This window comes from Astatotilapia calliptera, chromosome 15 (genome assembly GCF_900246225.1).
Source record: "Astatotilapia calliptera chromosome 15, fAstCal1.2, whole genome shotgun sequence".
NCBI classification, from domain to species: Eukaryota; Metazoa; Chordata; class Actinopteri; order Cichliformes; family Cichlidae; genus Astatotilapia; species Astatotilapia calliptera.
In genome coordinates, this window is record NC_039316.1 from 23,163,895 (window position 1) to 23,181,286 (window position 17,392).

General features: G+C 38.8%; 1 protein-coding gene across 6 annotated transcripts in view; it reads left to right on the forward strand.

Moving 5' to 3' along the window:
* opn5 (opsin 5) overlaps positions 1 to 15,973 on the forward strand; it is a 61,572-nt gene extending 45,599 nt beyond the window's left edge. For all 6 annotated transcript variants that reach the window (XM_026143293.1, XM_026143292.1, XM_026143295.1 and 3 more), the window contains 4 exons: positions 9,249 to 9,419; positions 11,438 to 11,772; positions 11,873 to 12,108; positions 13,542 to 15,973. In XM_026143293.1, the coding sequence (XP_025999078.1) occupies positions 9,249 to 9,419; positions 11,438 to 11,772; positions 11,873 to 12,108; positions 13,542 to 13,608 (809 nt within the window). In that variant the 3' untranslated portion in view covers positions 13,609 to 15,973. The remainder of the gene's footprint in view (positions 1 to 9,248; positions 9,420 to 11,437; positions 11,773 to 11,872; positions 12,109 to 13,541) is intronic.
* Positions 15,974 to 17,392: the final 1,419 nt, after the last annotated feature.

Here is a 17,392-nt window from a genome sequence, read left to right on the forward strand (position 1 = left end):
CTACACATTTTGTTGACTGCTACATATAGTGCATCTTAAATCAGCTACTTTAGCTTGCCTACAATTCCTGCACAGCTGCAAGCCACTTTGCAACCCACCTCTATCTCAGCTGTAAGCTCATGAGACATTATAATGTTTAAATTTACACTGTGCAAATTTCAGTGTTAAGCATAAATTTAATCTAATTTGTTCATCAGTATTTATTTTTTCCTGATAGTTATCAAGTGATTTTTGTACTGTTACCTAAGATAGGGTGACCATATTTTGATTTCCAAAAAAGAGGACACTTGGCCCAGTCATGAAGAACTTTAATAATACTGTTTGCCTAAAGAAAATTTTAACATATTTAAGCTATGCCGTCTCTGTGCAGTTAATGAATGGTGAAATAAAAAAATGTGATATAGGCTGTTACAAGTCAACAAGGGCAAAAAAAAAAAACTTAAAAACTTCTGGAATTAAATAATGGTACAGAAATAAGGCCTCATCTCTATAAGAGAAATTACCAGTACCGGGATGGTACAAGGGAAATGTTTTTTGCAGTTCATCTGAAAAGCTGCAGTTGTGCTTTGACATCTTTTAAACATCACTAGGCGCTGCTGCACACTGTCTGTCCCGTCTGTGAGCACAGAACAGCCACTCACAAAGCAGCTGCTCGGAGATGACGTCACACATATGGGTCCTCTGTAGGAAAATCTGGACATTTTCATTAATCTCGAAAATCCCCCCCGGATGCCCCGGACAGAACGTGAAAAGTGGATGGTTGGTCACCCTACCTAAGAATGTAAATAAGAAACTGACAAAGCTTCTGAGTCTGCTAGTGAAAACAATGCTTAAGTGTCTTAAACCTATTCTGTCTAATGGCCATTAGGGGGAGACTCTTCTGGTTGCAAGAACACACACAATTCTATAAAAGTCTATGAAAAATGGCCTTTAAATTCAATATAATATTGATTTTCTAAATTATGGTAAAAAAAAAATGATATGAAAGGTGTGCCTTAGGGTGGGCCTACTATTTCATTAACAAATCAGTACTGTAGGGCTGGGCCTATCATACCGTTCACGGTAATACCGGTATAATGTTGGGCAACGATAAGAAAAGGAAATATCGCGATAGAATATGGGTAAAATGCGCATGCGCAGTGCCTTTGTTTTCATACGCACATGGCGGAAAAAGCATGGAACGACGGAGAATGAGAAGGGCGAAAGCGAATCGTTGAATGAAACAGATGAACCAGAATTGGTTTGTAAGAATGCTGCAACTTCAGTGGTATTCAACTGATTTGGCTTTCGTCCGTCAGATACACAACAAAACACTATTTTTGGTAGAGCATGCTAGCGAGCCGTCGTTATTACCGTGTTTTTTGGAAAATACAGCGCACTTAAAATCAATCCTTTGATTTTTCTGAAAATTGACAGTGCCCCTTATAATCCCGTGTGCCTTTTGTATGAATTCTGGTTGTGTTTACTGACCTTGAAACGATTTTATGTGGTACACGGTGCTCGAAAATCTGTCAAATGTTTTAGTACGACTTTGCTAAGCTACAAACCCGCACCGCTTGATGGATTGTCGGAGCATTACGGCTATCGTAGGCAGGAGCCTCGCGGAGTGATACGTACTGTGCTTCAACATAATATTACCGTATTGTGTGTGTATAACCTCTTTTTAAGTTTTGTGGATATGTTATGTGGTTATGCTGAGGATATGTCGGCCAATTTCCACTAGAAATGCCTTTTGGTTAAACTGTCAGCAAGGAATTTGCATTTGCACTGTTAAATTTTTATATAACTTTAATGCACATAAAAAACAGCTGCTTGTTTAAGTGAAAATACATTGATTTTTTTTTTTGCACTAATAAAGTTGTGGAGTTGTAAAGTATTTTGTCTAGTGTCAATTATATCGTCAGTTATATCGTTATCGCAAATTTTCAAATGTATATCGTGATAAATATTTTTGGTCATATCGCCCTGCTCTACAGTACTGTATAAGCAGGAAGGTCCCTCACTGATCACATCCAGTTTCCAAACATCATGACAGTGCAACTACTCAGCTTAAAACCTCACAACTAGGGCTGTTCGATATAACCATATATATCGGATGACGATCTGCAAACGTCTATTGTTTCATATTACGCTATCGTTTGTTTCGCGGTTTCGCAAAATAAACGACAAGAATTTTTCATCATTTTTATGGTCACTGTAGTATTAATTTCTAAAAGTTCTCTCTTTCTCTTATATTTAATATATACACTACGGACGGACAAGTGACTGCTTTTATCCCCTATCATTAGCAACAACGACGGTAAAACTATCGCATGGCTCCGTTGTCCGCTTGTTTATTTTCCACATAAACCTTTCACAATAAAGCTGAAGATCCTGTTGAGATTTTTCAAAATAAACTGAATCACGTGAAAGAGTGTGCAGAGTGTTTACAGATCAGAAGCAAAAAAGAGCCGTCAGGTGCTAAAAAAATAAACCTTAGACTCAAACATTAGAACAGGCTTTTTCCCGCAGCACGCCATGTAATACATACTCACAAAGAAAATGGCGGGCGTTTCAACTGTCTAAAAATGTATAGCTTTGTGCATCAGTCAAAACACTTGACTCCAGGTACATGATGCCCAGCTGAAAACACTTCACACAAACCGAGTTGCCCGAGATTCACAGAAGTTACAGAAAATGTAAAATTTTTGTGACATATATCATTGTCGGGACGATAAATGTCTTATATCGGGATATGAGATTTTGGTCATATTGCACAGCCCTACTCATAACTATTGTGCAAAGTCACTGTGGCTAAGTATATACTTTAGTATATACAGTATATGTACAACCAAAATGCAGAAGCCCTTTTGTTCTAAACTAATTAACCATTACCTCCCAATATATTCCCCGCTCCTTTGTGCATTTTTAATTCATCTTAAAAGGAACTTTCTGTCAGTATATATACTATTTAAATATACTATCAGCAGAAGACCTCAGTGCCCTCAGAGTGTTTTTTGTTTTTGATTTGACTGTTGGCTTTTAATTACTTTCCTGTCAGCTTACACAACTATGGATCAATACATGCATAATTATTAAAATTTGGAAAATGAGTGAAAATAATTCATTATCAGACACCATTTGTGGTGATGGAGGTGATATAATTTTATTACATCACCTCCATCACCATCATATACATTCATTTAAACATCGTTACATATTTATACCTTCCATAATGCTCCATCCTCTGTGTTGTAATCTTGACTATTCCTCTTTGGTTTACTGGCTTTCTCACTAAGCCTTTTTCACTGGGCCTTACAAGGACATGCTGTGGTCTCCCTGATCATTGTAAAAACAATACACCATAAACAAAAGCTAGTACAGTTATGCTTTTGGCATTTGAAAGATAACACAATGGTCAGTATAAATATAAAACAGAAAGCTTTACATTTAGTCATATTCATAACGGAAGAAGAGTCCAGGACCAGTTTCTCTAGATTAGAGGACACATACATTAACATTATGAATAATCTCCATTATTGAAATTATTTTTTTTGCAGTGCAAGAAATAAAGATTATGAGGTCATTTAGACGTGCTTGTAATCTAGGATGGATAGTAGCATCAAAAACTGGTTGCCGTAATGAATTACAATTAAAAGATATTCAGTATATTCATGAGCAACACTTAGACCTCCCATTAATTTAATAAAGGAAAAATCATGTTATCTGGTAGTTGCCACGAGGAGTGTGATCAGAACCAGTGCACAGGGGTTTTGGGATGTCTGCTCCGAAGTCCAAGTGCAACGTCAGAGTTTTATCCCTGTCTTCACCCTGACTGTTGAGAGCCTGGCCTGAAATAATTTTGGTCTTCACTCTGCTCTGATGTAAGAGAGCAACTTTTAAATGAGCTGACCTTAATGTGGAGTGCTGGAGGGAGGACAAGAATCCTATGGATTGCATACAAAACATGAATCTTGAATTGGTTATCCCGGATGGCTGAGTATGGGAGAGCTCTGTAAAGTTTGCGATTTCCAGTTTGCATCACATTTTTTCCAAGTTTCATACAGCTTGGAGAGTAAATGGTGAGTGAAGACACTGACTTGCTACGGGGGAGTCAGTGTCTTCCATGCAAACTGAATGTGGCAGTCTGCTAAAGACTTAACCAATCACAGATTTTCACCTAATGACAGCCAGCAGCCTCCAAATACCACTCACCACCACTCACACCACCAGAATGAAAATCCCCCATTAGATGCTAGAGGTTGACTGGAGGTTGTTAACCAGCTTCTAGGCTTATTTGACTGAGGTCTTAATAAATCTGGCCCTTAATCAACCGATTGTTTCATTTCAGCAGAATTTTAGAATGTAAAGCTTTGAGAGATAACTTTTGTTATTGTCCTTATGCTGTCTTACCATGCCACAGCCTTGCTGCTATATCTCTGAATAGAATAACAATTTGCATATTAATCCTTTCCTTGTGACCTAGGACAGCAATGGTCAACATTACACAAACCAAAGAGCAAACAAAAATGTTATTTGTTTATGGGGGTAGAAATCATGTCATGACTGAGAAATATATGTAAGTCTTGTTAAGGCTAGAAGCAAGTGAACAGGGGTGTGGAAGTGTGTGTATAACCCCTGCTGGTTTTCAGTGATTCCAAGAGAATATTTGGGTTATCATGTCTGGAATCCCGACTAGAGATTCTTGGAACGCTGTGGCTTTTTGCCCATCCAGCTATCTAGGAAGAGGGCCCAAATCTGACACAACAGTCAGGAAGTCAGTGTGGTGTGAGCGATACAGTGGATCTTTGTGTTGAGCTCTGTAGCCCTTGTGGTGTGTGAAGGATATTTTGATCTCAAATCCCAAGACAATTATCTGTCCACCATAACCTTCACATAAACTGTCTGCATTTTACGGAAGATTCATTACAAGAATTACTCCTAATGCTAAAGTCAGTATTATCATATTTTCCTTATTGCTGTTCAGTAATGAGAAACTAAAGTGAGTTGTTACAAGAACTGTCTCATGTGTGATACAGGACATGGAGGGAAAAGTCACGTTTAACTTTTATCTCCTGTTGCTTAAACATGCAGCACTCATAACTGTTGTTAAGGCTGCAATCAAAATTATTTTCCCTTGCTGGGTATATGATGAAAAAAATATAATGGCTTTCTTTTTTTAGTAGTATGTTAGATTGCTGTATTATAATTAAAACCCATATTAGGATGTGAGGTTAGCATATGTGGAAAAATTCAATTATCCTTCTGGGAACTTTATAATGACTGTATCTAAGCAATATTAATGCAAATATTGCTTAGGTTTGTGCTAGCCGTAAAGAGAAAAACTCACAGTCACAGCATAAAGAAAGTATGAGGCTTTATGCATTAGGACATAATGAGAAAATCATCAACTTTTAGCAGGTCTCAAAATTAGGTAAATACAACCTCAGATGAACAACAATACATGATATGTACTGGGCCATAGCAACACATCCTGTTGTGTCAATGTGCTGACACAACAACAGCACGTCGTTATTTATTTGACAGAAATTGAACCAAAATACAGAAACAGTGAGTGAAAGTCCCCCCTTACTGCTTCCATAAGAATTAAGAGAGTAAGTAGAAGCCAGATGCTGCTAATCAAATGCACTTGATTAGATCATTACATCAGTGACTGTGAGCACCTCTGTAAAAGCAAAGCAGACAGTTTGGCAGTTTGTTGGTCTAGGGTTTTTAGATGTGGAAGACACGAAGAACGACACGAGCGGTGTTCCTAAAGAAGCCAATAGAAAAAGCCATCAATCTCTGAAGGATTATAAGGCCAGCTCCAAACTATTTGAAGTCCATCTTTATAGAGCTGAAAAGATTATTCACAGATGATTGCCAGTGTTTCCAGAAGTGGAAATCCCAGGAAATTCACTACAAGGGCAGACTGTTGACACAATTAAAACACACACACAAAACAAAAACAAGATCCATGTCTGTCAGCCTCAGTTAGTGCTTAACATTTAACATGCTATTAGAATAATACTGAACAAATATGGCTTGTTTTCATGCAGCCATGCTGTTCTCTCTAACAAGGACAGCATGGCTGCATGACTTAGATTTGTAAAGTTAGATTTGTAAAGTTAGATTTGTAAAGTTGCATTTGACCTCTTTTTACCAAAATATTCTTAAGTCAAATGTGAGACTATCTATACAACAGCTAGTGCTTTGGCCAAATTGGACCATGCAACAGGACAGTGATCCCAACCAGAGCAGCAATCTGCAACAGAATTACTGAAAAACAAATGAATCAGCGTGGTGCAGTGGCCCAGTCAAAGTCCATATCTCAATCCAACTTGGACCTTAAATAGAAGCCTCAATGTAGCAACGTTGTAAAAAAGAGTTAGCTAAAAGTCATACAGGAATCTATTACTTCAAGTCATTGATGCTAAAGTTGCACTGCCCAATTAACCATGGGGTGTACTTAGTTTTTCACACACTGCTTCTGGCTTAGTTTTTGTCAAATAAATAATTCCATGGTGTCATGTGCTGTTGCTCATTTCTGGTTGTATTGACTTAATTGTAAGACCCGGTAAGGACTAGATATTTTTTATTATGCCCTGATACATAAAAGCTTAGAACTAACAGACGGTGTACTTTCTTTTTTTTTACCATGACCAGTGTTAGGAAGGTTACTTTCAAAATGTATTCCACTACAGATTACAGAATACATGCCGCAAAATGTATTACGTTACTCAATGACAGTAACGTATTCTGAATACATAATATATTATCAAGCTTTTTATAAAATACATAATAATAATAATGGATTGCATTTATATAGTGCTTTTCTAGACACTCAAAGCACTTTACAACTCCACTATTCATTCACTCTCACACTCTCAAATCTTAATATAAAATGAGTAACAGTAGGGTGGAGATTGAGTAAGGCTGCACTTTTTATAGCGATCTCGTATAGAAAACTATTCCGCGCTTTTATAAATGGCTCTGAACCGTAGTAAAGGGAAGTCTGGCTAATATGTCGGGTTCCGTGTCGTGCTCATAACCAAGCTCATAAACTAGCATTACTTTGTTGTCTGGGTTAACTTTGCTAGTGAGAGACAGAGAGAGGCATTGAAAGGCCGCTCCAACAGAACTTATTGTTTCGGGGAGAACTCGAACACAGTGCAGTCGAGACTTAATAGCTTACTTACAACTGGGCTATGCACAGGGCTATGCCTGTCACACCCTGCCTATTAAATTAAAAAAATTTAATAATTATTTGAACAATAATTTTAAAAAATATTTTGTCACATCATTATGCGGGCTGAAAGTAGAGGTGACATGGACCGCAAGATTGAGACACAGCCTCTTAATGCATGCTTTCTTTGGGTTTCCACCAGTGTGGAATTACCAAAAATTCCACGCCTAACATATGAAACAGGAAAAACTGCCATGTAATCCATTTATTTCAACAAAGTACTGTATTCTGAATACCACCTTTTTAAATGGTAACGGAATACAGTTACTCATGTTTTGTATTTTAAATACGTAACGCCGGTACATTTATGCCGTTACTCCCTAACACTGACCGTGACTGTATCTTAATGGTAAGGCTCTGTTAAAAAAAGATTACAAAGACAGTTACAATTATTAAATTATGTAAATAAAGAATAACATATTGAATTTTAGGTTTAGGAATTGAGTCATTTAACTTTTGAGCATTTAAGCATTGCAGAAGGAATAGAGTGTCGAACATAAAGGGTTTGCCAACCTTTAGCTACAGTTCAACACCAACAAACACAGCAATGTTAAATGCATTACTTCAGAATCAGAATCAGAATCGTGTTTATTGGCCAAGTATATGTGCAGACACATACAGGGAATTTGGTTCCGGTAGATGGTGGCTCTCAAGCACAGCAATGTAAATCACACACACACACACACACACACACACACACACACACACACACACACACACACACACACACACACACACACACACACACACACACGTGTCTATATATACACATTACACATACATACACAAAGCTGTGTAAACCAACTATAAATAACAAATCTAACTTACATACATAAAATACAGAAATGAATGAGGTGGAATGAATACTACAAAATGTACATAAGCTGCAGTTGCAGTCTGGCAGTGGGAGCAGTGTGACAGGTCAACTGTTAAGAAGGGAGATGGCGAGGGGAAAGAAACTGTTCCTGTGTCGGGTGGTCCTGCAGGCTTCTGTACCGTCTGCCAGAGGGCAGCAGATCAAAAAGTCTGTGTGCAGGGTGTGAGGGGTCTGTGATGATTTTCCCTGCCCGTTTCCTGGTTCTTGAGAGGTACAGATCCTGGATGGAGGGCAGGGGGGTGCCGCTGATCCTTTCTGCTGCCCTTACAGTCCGCTGCAGTCTGCTCCTGTCCTGTTTAGTGGCTGCTCCATACCAGACTGTGATGGAGGAGCACAGGACAGACTCAATGACCGCAGTGTAGAACTGGATCAGAAGCTCCTGTGGAAGACTGTACTTCCCCAGTTGTCTCAGGAAGTACATCCTCTGCTGGGTCTTTTTGAGGATGGAGTTGATGTTGGTCTCCCACTTCAGGTCCTGGGAGATGGTTGTACCCAGGAACTTGAAGGTCTTCACAGTTGACACAGGGCTGTCTGATATGGTCAGGGGGAGCAGAGTTGAGGGATGTCTCCTGAAGTCCACTGTCATCTCTACAGTCTTAAGAGTGTTCAGCTCCAGATTGTGCTGACTGCACCAGAGTACCAGCCGCTCAACTTCTTGCCGGTATGCAGACTCATCACCATCTTGAATGAGGCCAATGACAGTAGTGTCATCTGCAAACTTTAGGAGTTTGACAGCCGAGTTCTTGGAGGTGCAGTCGTTAGTGTAGAGGGAGAACAGTAGTGGTGAGAGGACACATCCTTGAGGGGCACCAATACTACTTGCATTCAACATTGCTTCAAGCAGTTTCTTCTATCTTTTGCTCTCCTACATCCAGTCATGTTTCTGATCTGCAGCTATTTAGCTCTGTTGTGATATGTTCCACAAGGTTTTCTCCCTGAAAAAATAGAATGTATGTTTCAATATGCTACATGTTGTCTGTTTACCATTTTCAACCAAATATTTCTCTTTGTCCCATCCCACTCCAACACTACCTTCTTTTATGATCTTTGTCTTCATCCTTTTTCTCTGCCCACACACTCTCTTTTTCTGTTCCATTTCCCTTTCACTTCTCCTTCTACTCTGTCTCCTATTTTTTTTCCTCACAGTGACAGGAAAGCCCTTTTTCATTGTGTCTAGTTTATCCCACCGCTGGCTGTTTGGCTGGGAGGGATGTCGATTCTATGGCTGGGCAGGCTTCTTCTTTGGATGTGGGAGCCTCATCACAATGACTGTGGTCAGCCTGGACCGGTATCTCAAGATTTGCCATCTCCGATATGGTGCGTAACTAACAACTCAGCAAATTTTCATAAACATCAGATGTTCATATACACTTACATACTTTAAAGGGAACCAAAGTATTTTGCCAGTATCTCAGAATTAAAAATACCCTGACTGGGAGAGCAACATGGGGTTAGTATCTTGCCCAAGGATATTTGGCATGCAGACTAGGGGTAAGCCAGGAATCGAACCACCAAGCTTCCGAGCAGTGGGTGACCTGCTCTGCCGCCTGAGCTACAGCCACCCCTGTAAACATACAAAAAGACGTACAAAAAAAAAAAATGAACAGAAAATGAGTGGCTGTTGCTTGAATCTTATTCGACAGATTTTACCTAACCAAACAAAAGCAGATGCAACCACCAGGTACTTACTTAATTTTCCAGTATGCTTATAAATTCACCAGTATGCTTATAAATTCACCACATAACAAGACATCCATCCTTTTTTCTCCGTTTTATCTCTGTAATTTTTTTTTAGAATTGATCTTTTTCTCATACTGAGGCTGCTGGCTTGTGACTAGCTCTGAGCTTTAGCCTCTTAAAATGTAAATTTTTAGATGGTTGAGGTAATATAAGTTTCTGATTAGGTTTATTGTTGAATGTGTTTATGATGGACCCCCTGCAAATAACTGTAATAAATGCTTTCAGTCACAGTTACAATGCTAATTTCATTTAACATGTACAGATGTTGCAAACCTGGAATATGTACAGTGGTCCCTCGCTATAACACTGTTCACCTTTCGCGGCCTCGTTGTTTCGCAGATTTTTTTTGTGCAATTATGCATGTTGTTTTTGTTTGTTTGTTTTACAGCGCATAGTGTTCTGGGTACTGATTGGCTGTAGACCATTGTCAATCAATCTCGTGCTGTGTCTCCTGTACAGTACAGAATGTGTTCAGCTTGTCAAATTTACATAAATATTTGATCGCTAGCAGTGTGTTTCTGAAGTGCTGTACTGTATGTTTGTAAGTTTTATGTCCAACAAACACAACGTCAACGAAACGTTTTTCACCGTCAAAGGCACCTGGGGTGAAAAGTGTGAACATTTCCATGCCTGTCTGAGAAAAGTGTATAAAGTGTGTAGTGAGGAATTTTACAGCCTTAAAACATCTATAATAATTGTAAAAAAATGGCTCTACTTCACGGATTTCACTTGTCGCGGGTTATTTTTTAGAACGTAACTCCTGTGATAAACAAGGGACCACTGAATTTGTTGATTTTCATGTAAAAAAGATATGAATAGGTCTGCAGTCTAGATCCAAACCTGTGACTATAACTACGTATTTAAATGATCACAATTTAATAAAAGGAGTTATTCCTGAATCACTGGCCATTTCTTGACAAGGTTTAGATTTACCTTCACATGAGTTATAGGCCATAAATGATGCTCTAACAAAACATCTGTAAGCCTGTATTGCACAAATATCTAGGTTCATGATCTACTGTAAGTGCTCCCGTTACTTTTTAATTTCCATTCAGTTCCCACACCATTATAGTGTACATTACTATAATGGTGTGGGAACCCCCCATCATAAACATCAGATTAAGGGGGGCTCCCCATCATCTGATTCCAAAACAGTGCAGCACTCCACTGCACTGTTTTGTGAAGGGATGGGGCTTTTAGCCTCCAGAGTATAGTATTTGTTATTAGCCTATAACCACAGCTAAGCCGTTATAACACTGTATTGTAATTCTTTTAAATTAAATTCCTTTTCAGTCATTCATAGTCAAACACAATAATACAAATGTGTAAGATCCCAGAATTAAAATATTCCACTACAGTAGTTTAATACTTTTTTTTGTTTACTGATGTCAACAACATACCTTTTGATGTGAAGAGTCATTGACTACAGATGATTATTTTTTTTAATACTCAGTATTTTTCTAGGAATTTTTGTAAGTCTCTTACTACATCTAATGCTCTGAATCCTTTTCACTTGTGGCATAGAAAATTAGTCTGGCAGTCAAAATGTACCATTTAACCAACATTAGTCTTGGGGTTTCTTTCTCCAATCCTAGGTGCATGGCTAAAACGCCACCACGCGTTCCTGTGCCTGGCCTTTGTATGGGTGTATGCAGCCTTCTGGGCCACAATGCCCCTGGTGGGCTGGGGAAATTATGCTCCGGAGCCCTTTGGGACCTCTTGTACCCTGGACTGGTGGTTGGCTCAAGCCTCAGTGTCTGGCCAGAGCTTCGTCATGGCTATTTTGTTCTTCTGTCTTATACTCCCTGCAGGGATGATTGTCTTCTCTTATGTTATGATCATCTTCAAGGTCAAGTCATCTGCTAAAGAAATTTCACATTATGATGCACGCATCAAAAACAGCCACACCCTTGAGATGAAACTCACAAAGGTAGGTCCAACATTAGTGATCATGGAAGTGGAACAAAGAGCAAAGATTTTTGAGTGCTACTCAGTCCAAATTTATGATCAGAATATAATTTTGTGTCCAGGTGGCAATGGTGATCTGCACAGGCTTCTTGATAGCCTGGATCCCTTATGCAGTGGTGTCAGTGGTGTCAGCATTTGGTGAGCCAGACTCAGTGCCCATCCCTGTGTCTGTTGTTCCTACGTTGCTGGCCAAATCCTCCGCAATGTACAATCCCATTATCTACCAGCTTGTGGACCTGAAAATCTCAGCCTCCTGTTTTAAGGTTATGAAGAAACAAAGGCATTTTAGAAAGTCAAGGTAAAACTAGCCTTTATACATACATAAAGACATTTTCTGAAATGTTTTAGCAGTGGGAAAATTTTTCCTTGATGCTTTCTGCTAGAAAACAATCTTTAGCCCAGAACAGATCATGGTTATAGGATTTCACCCTTTCAAAAACCTCTTTTGGAGTCGAACAAAGCCTTGGCAATCAGGATTCAAAGAAAATAATCTGTGCTCAAAACTATTTCCAGAAAAGTGTTTAGCACAAAATATAGGATTAATGCTGAGGCCTTGAGATTAGTCAGCAACCCTCTGGCAACCTCCGGTCACTGGGAGAGAATGTGTATTCATTGACTGGGAGAAATCCCAGATCCCAAATCAAAGAGTATGGTGCACCTGAAATCTCCTTGCAATTGCTTTGGTGACTAGCGGATTGCTGTCAATGATAGTTTGCATGGCACATACCAGCCTGTCTGCCATGCCATGCCAGCCTGTCTGTAAAACTTAGTAACTAATCAGCAAGCAGCAGCAAGAAACTTGGAAATATGTGATGAAAACTGGAAACAAAAGACCATGAAGACCATTTACCATGAAAGTCAATGTTGGACCTTATGAAATTTGTTGGTTACAGCGGTAAGGGTACAAGCAACTATGGGCAACCTCAGCAACCTACTACTAGTGATCAAAACAATCACAGGGAGATTTTTGCAATGTATTCTGTTTTTGACCAGTTTCACGTAGTGACAGTATGGAACCGCCCCCAGTCACCTGCCAGCTGGCCACATCTGGAACATTAGATTTTTCCCTAGTAATCAGTGCTTATTAGAGGGCCAGTGACTGGTTTCTAGGCCTGAGTGACTAGGTCATAGCAATCTATTTCACAGCACTACACAGAAAAGCAACCTTTAGCAACAACTTACAGTTGGTCAGGGAATACTCATTTTTCTCTTGTGACCTGTGGTTTCTAGGTGGTCTGGTTGCCCACTGACCTCTAGGTTTGTGTGATTGGGGCCTTAGGTTTTGGAGCAACCTCTATAAGGTTAGGAATGAGTTTTATTTTAGCCACATGCTAAATAGGTACATTTCATAAAGTAGAGACGCAAGCCTTTAGGGATTGCGTCAGGAAGGGCATCTGGTGTAAAAAATCAGATCATATATGTGGAACTACCTGTTTAGCTGCCCCCCTTATGTATTTGGGGGCAGCTAAAAGAAGCTAGTTAAACTTTCAGATAATATCCCAAATCTTTTGATTATAGTTTTTATTGTTGAAACCTTTTGCATTTGGGTGTTTCAAATTGACAGAAAAGTGGACATTAACCAAACCGAAGCCAACCCTACTGGTAAACAATGACCTTAGATAGTTTAAAAGTTTTATACTTAAAGGTTTGCTTCCCAATTTTTATTTTTTGCTTGTATATTGGTGAGCTTTTTTGGTCTGACTATTCTATCATATGTTCACATCTCTGCAGGTTCTATGCCATCTCTGGCTCATTAAAAGAAACACCACCAGCCAAAGAAGTCCACATTGAAGTGTGAGACAAATGTGAAGCTACATGACTTCTTTTTACCGCTTGTATTTTGGACAGTTGGACTTGTTCCCTGTCCTATGTGCTCTACCAATCACTCTCGACATTTTCTGTCACATTATGGACTGCATACATTTGTTCCCAAGTATCACAGCTTGGTTTTGCACCCACACCGGATATCCATGTAACCCTCAGCTCCCAACTTCTTACTTGGAAAACATCTTTCCTATGTGGTGTTCTTCCCATGTGGTCACTTGAATGGTGTTGTTTTACATTGGCAGTGTGCATGTGATAAACCCACTCTTTCAGCTTCCCCCCCCATTATTACAGACACATTGTTTGTCAATGTTATTAGCAAACAATGCACATCTTACTGACTTACCAGCATTTTTGCTACCAGCTCTTCGCCACTGTCAACCCAAAACTTAAGATATACCTTTTTTGGTGGAGAAAAAAAAGGTAAAACTATTACAAATATTTCAAAGGTTTAATTTAAGCATATTTCAAATGCTCAACTGCAATTTAACACTGCAACAACCTTAGCACATGTAAGTCATGTGCCAGTGTGGCCTCAAGCTCAAAGTATCTTTACTGTTGTCCTTCGTACTCTTACACGTGTGGCTTCTATACTGTAAATATATATCAAAAGCAAAAGGTACTGGATCACCTTACTTTCTATGTTTTCTTCAGCTTTTTACTACACAGAACCGGTTATGTCACTTTGATTCATAAAAGTAGTTAAACTAACATTGTTACTTTTAAAACAAAGCCAATTTATCTAATTGTAGTGAATTTTTGCAGAAACCAATCATTTAAAGTGAAAACACCTAAAGTTTTTTTTAGTTCTATTTTTCAATATTGTGGTAATGGGCACAGAAATAATAATAGTTAAATCAGGGACCATTTTTATTGTGTTCATTGTTGGGTGTCTTTTTTGCTAATGCAAGAAATAACAGGATTCATTAAAGAGTAATGCTGAGAATCAGATTTTAAAAAAAATCTTGTACATGTGTAATAAGTATGAAATTATAGCTCAGAGGCAATGAGCTTTATCTTAGCAGAACAACAAGTAACACTACTACTACTTGTTTAATCCAGGTACCAGTTCATAAGTCAAAGGTGATAAATTATTGTTTCTTGGGCAGTTGTGTACTAAAACCAATTGTAACATTTGTTAAAGATGTAGTTTGAGATTTCAATTAGTCAGCTTTTGATTTCTCTGTAGACTAGATTTTCAACTTTTAGACTTTTCATCTAGCCTTTTCTCCTTGACTGCATTTTTTGTACATTTGTGTTAAGCTAATTTTGTTTCTCAATTGTATCTTCATACTTATAGATAAACGAGAGTGACATCTCTCAGTTGACTGAGAAGACGTCTAATTTAAGCATCGTGTGAGACAGTGCTATTGCTGGCAGTTAATTGGCTAGCTAGCAATTGCTTGCTTGCCATTGCTACTTATATGCTAATGGAATTGCATCCAAGCATTGGGAAGTCATTTATATCTAACTCTGTGAGTTCTAAGTCATTATCAGTGATGACCTTAGTCATGCTTGTGTATTCCTTCCCTTAGCATAGCCAAATACCTACCCAAAGAGATATAAACATGGTACCATGAATCTCCCATTAGGCCCCAGAGGGTGAAAAACTGTCTATGCGTTTTTCAAAAATTATGACTAGAAGCATGTTGCTATCAGCAATCTTCTCAACTTGGGTGTATTTGGTTTATTATTTTATGTTTCTGCACATACTTGAGTTCTCTCATTTATGAAAATGTTTATGGAATTTATGTTTAAAGGTCACATGTATGTTTCAGGATGGAATATAACCAATGGTTAGAAATGTGCTTTACTTGTTTTAGCATTAATAGCTTACACAGCTTAACTCCACAATAGCTACTTTGTTATGGGTGAAGGAATGAGACTGAAATGGTTGATTCTCCACTGGCAAACACAGGATCTCTTTGATGCTCTGAACATTCAACGGCAGAGTCACCTGGAAATGAAATAGATCGAGTGGGTGGAATCAGATCTGCTTGCATCATTAGAGTAAATCAAATTTCACTGTGCTGGCAAACAAAGATGGAGACAAAGTGGTTGATCGATTGATAATATGAGTCTTACACCTGATGAAAGTCCTCATAATGAAGTGTTAATTATCTTTTGAGATGGGCTGAGGTATCATTTCTGATTAAATAAATCTAATAATTATGATAAATAGATTACTAATTCGCAGATTGTTGCTAAAGTCTTGCATGTCAGGCATACTTGAAGTCTGTATCTTCATATTTTGACATATTTTAACATTTGTTAATTTTTTAGAATGAAGATTATAGTTATGGCTAATGACCTTTACATTTTTTGCGTTAAAAAAGTACTATAGCAGTTAGGGCTGGGCCATATTACAGGGAGTGCAGAATTATTAGGCAAGTTGTATTTTTGAGGAATAATTTTATTATTGAACAACAACCATGTTTTCAATGAACCCAAAAAACTCATTAATATCAAAGCTGAATGTTTTTGGAAGTAGTTTTTAGTTTGTTTTTACTTTTAGCTATTTTAGGGGGATATCTGTGTGTGCAGGTGACTATTACTGTGCATAATTATTAGGCAACTCAACAAAAAACAAATATATACCCATTTCAATTATTTATTTTTACCAGTGAAACCAATATAACATCTCCACATTCACAAATATACATTTCTGACATTCAAAAACAAAACAAAAACAAATCAGCGACCAATATAGCCACCTTTCTTTGCAAGGACACTCAAAAGCCTGCCATCCATGGATTCTGTCAGTGTTTTGATCTGTTCACCATCAACATTGCGTGCAGCAGCAACCACAGCCTCCCAGACACTGTTCAGAGAGGTGTACTGTTTTCCCTCCTTGTAAATTTGATGATGGACCACAGGTTCTCAATGTGGTTCAGATCAGGTGAAAAAGGAGGCCATGTCATTAGTTTTTCTTCTTTTATACCCTTTCTTGCCAGGCACGCTGTGGAGTACTTGGACGCGTGTGATGGAGCATTGTCCTGTATGAAAATCATGTTTTTCTTGAAGGATGCAGACTTCTTCCTGTACCACTGCTTGAAGAAGGTGTCTTCCAGAAACTGGCAGTAGGACTGGGAGTTGAGCTTGACTCCATCCTCAACCCGAAAAGGCCTCACAAGCTCATCTTTGATGATACCAGCCCAAACCAGTACTCCACCTCCACCTTGCTGGCGTCTGAGTCGGACTGGAGCTCTCTGCCCTTTACCAATCCAGCCACGGGCCCATCCATCTGGCCCATCAAGACTCACTCTCATTTCATCAGTCCATAAAACCTTAGAAAAATCAGTCTTGAGATATTTCTTGGCCCAGTCTTGACGTTTCAGCTTGTGTGTCTTGTTCAGTGGTGGTCGTCTTTCAGCCTTTCTTACCTTGGCCATGTCTCTGAGTATTGCACACCTTGTGCTTTTGGGCACTCCAGTGATGTTGCAGCTCTGAAATATGGCCAAACTGGTGGCAAGTGGCATCTTGGCAGCTGCACGCTTGACTTTTCTCAGTTCATGGGCAGTTATTTTGCGCCTTGGTTTTTCCACACGCTTCTTGCGACCCTGTTGACTATTTTGAATGAAACGCTTGATTGTTCGATGATCACGCTTCAGAAGCTTTGCAATTTTGAGACTGCTGCATCCCTCTGCAAGATATCTCACTATTTTTGACTTTTCTGAGCCTGTCAAGTCCTTCTTTTGACCCATTTTGCCAAAGGAAAGGACGTTACTTAATAATTATGCACACCTGATATAGGGTGT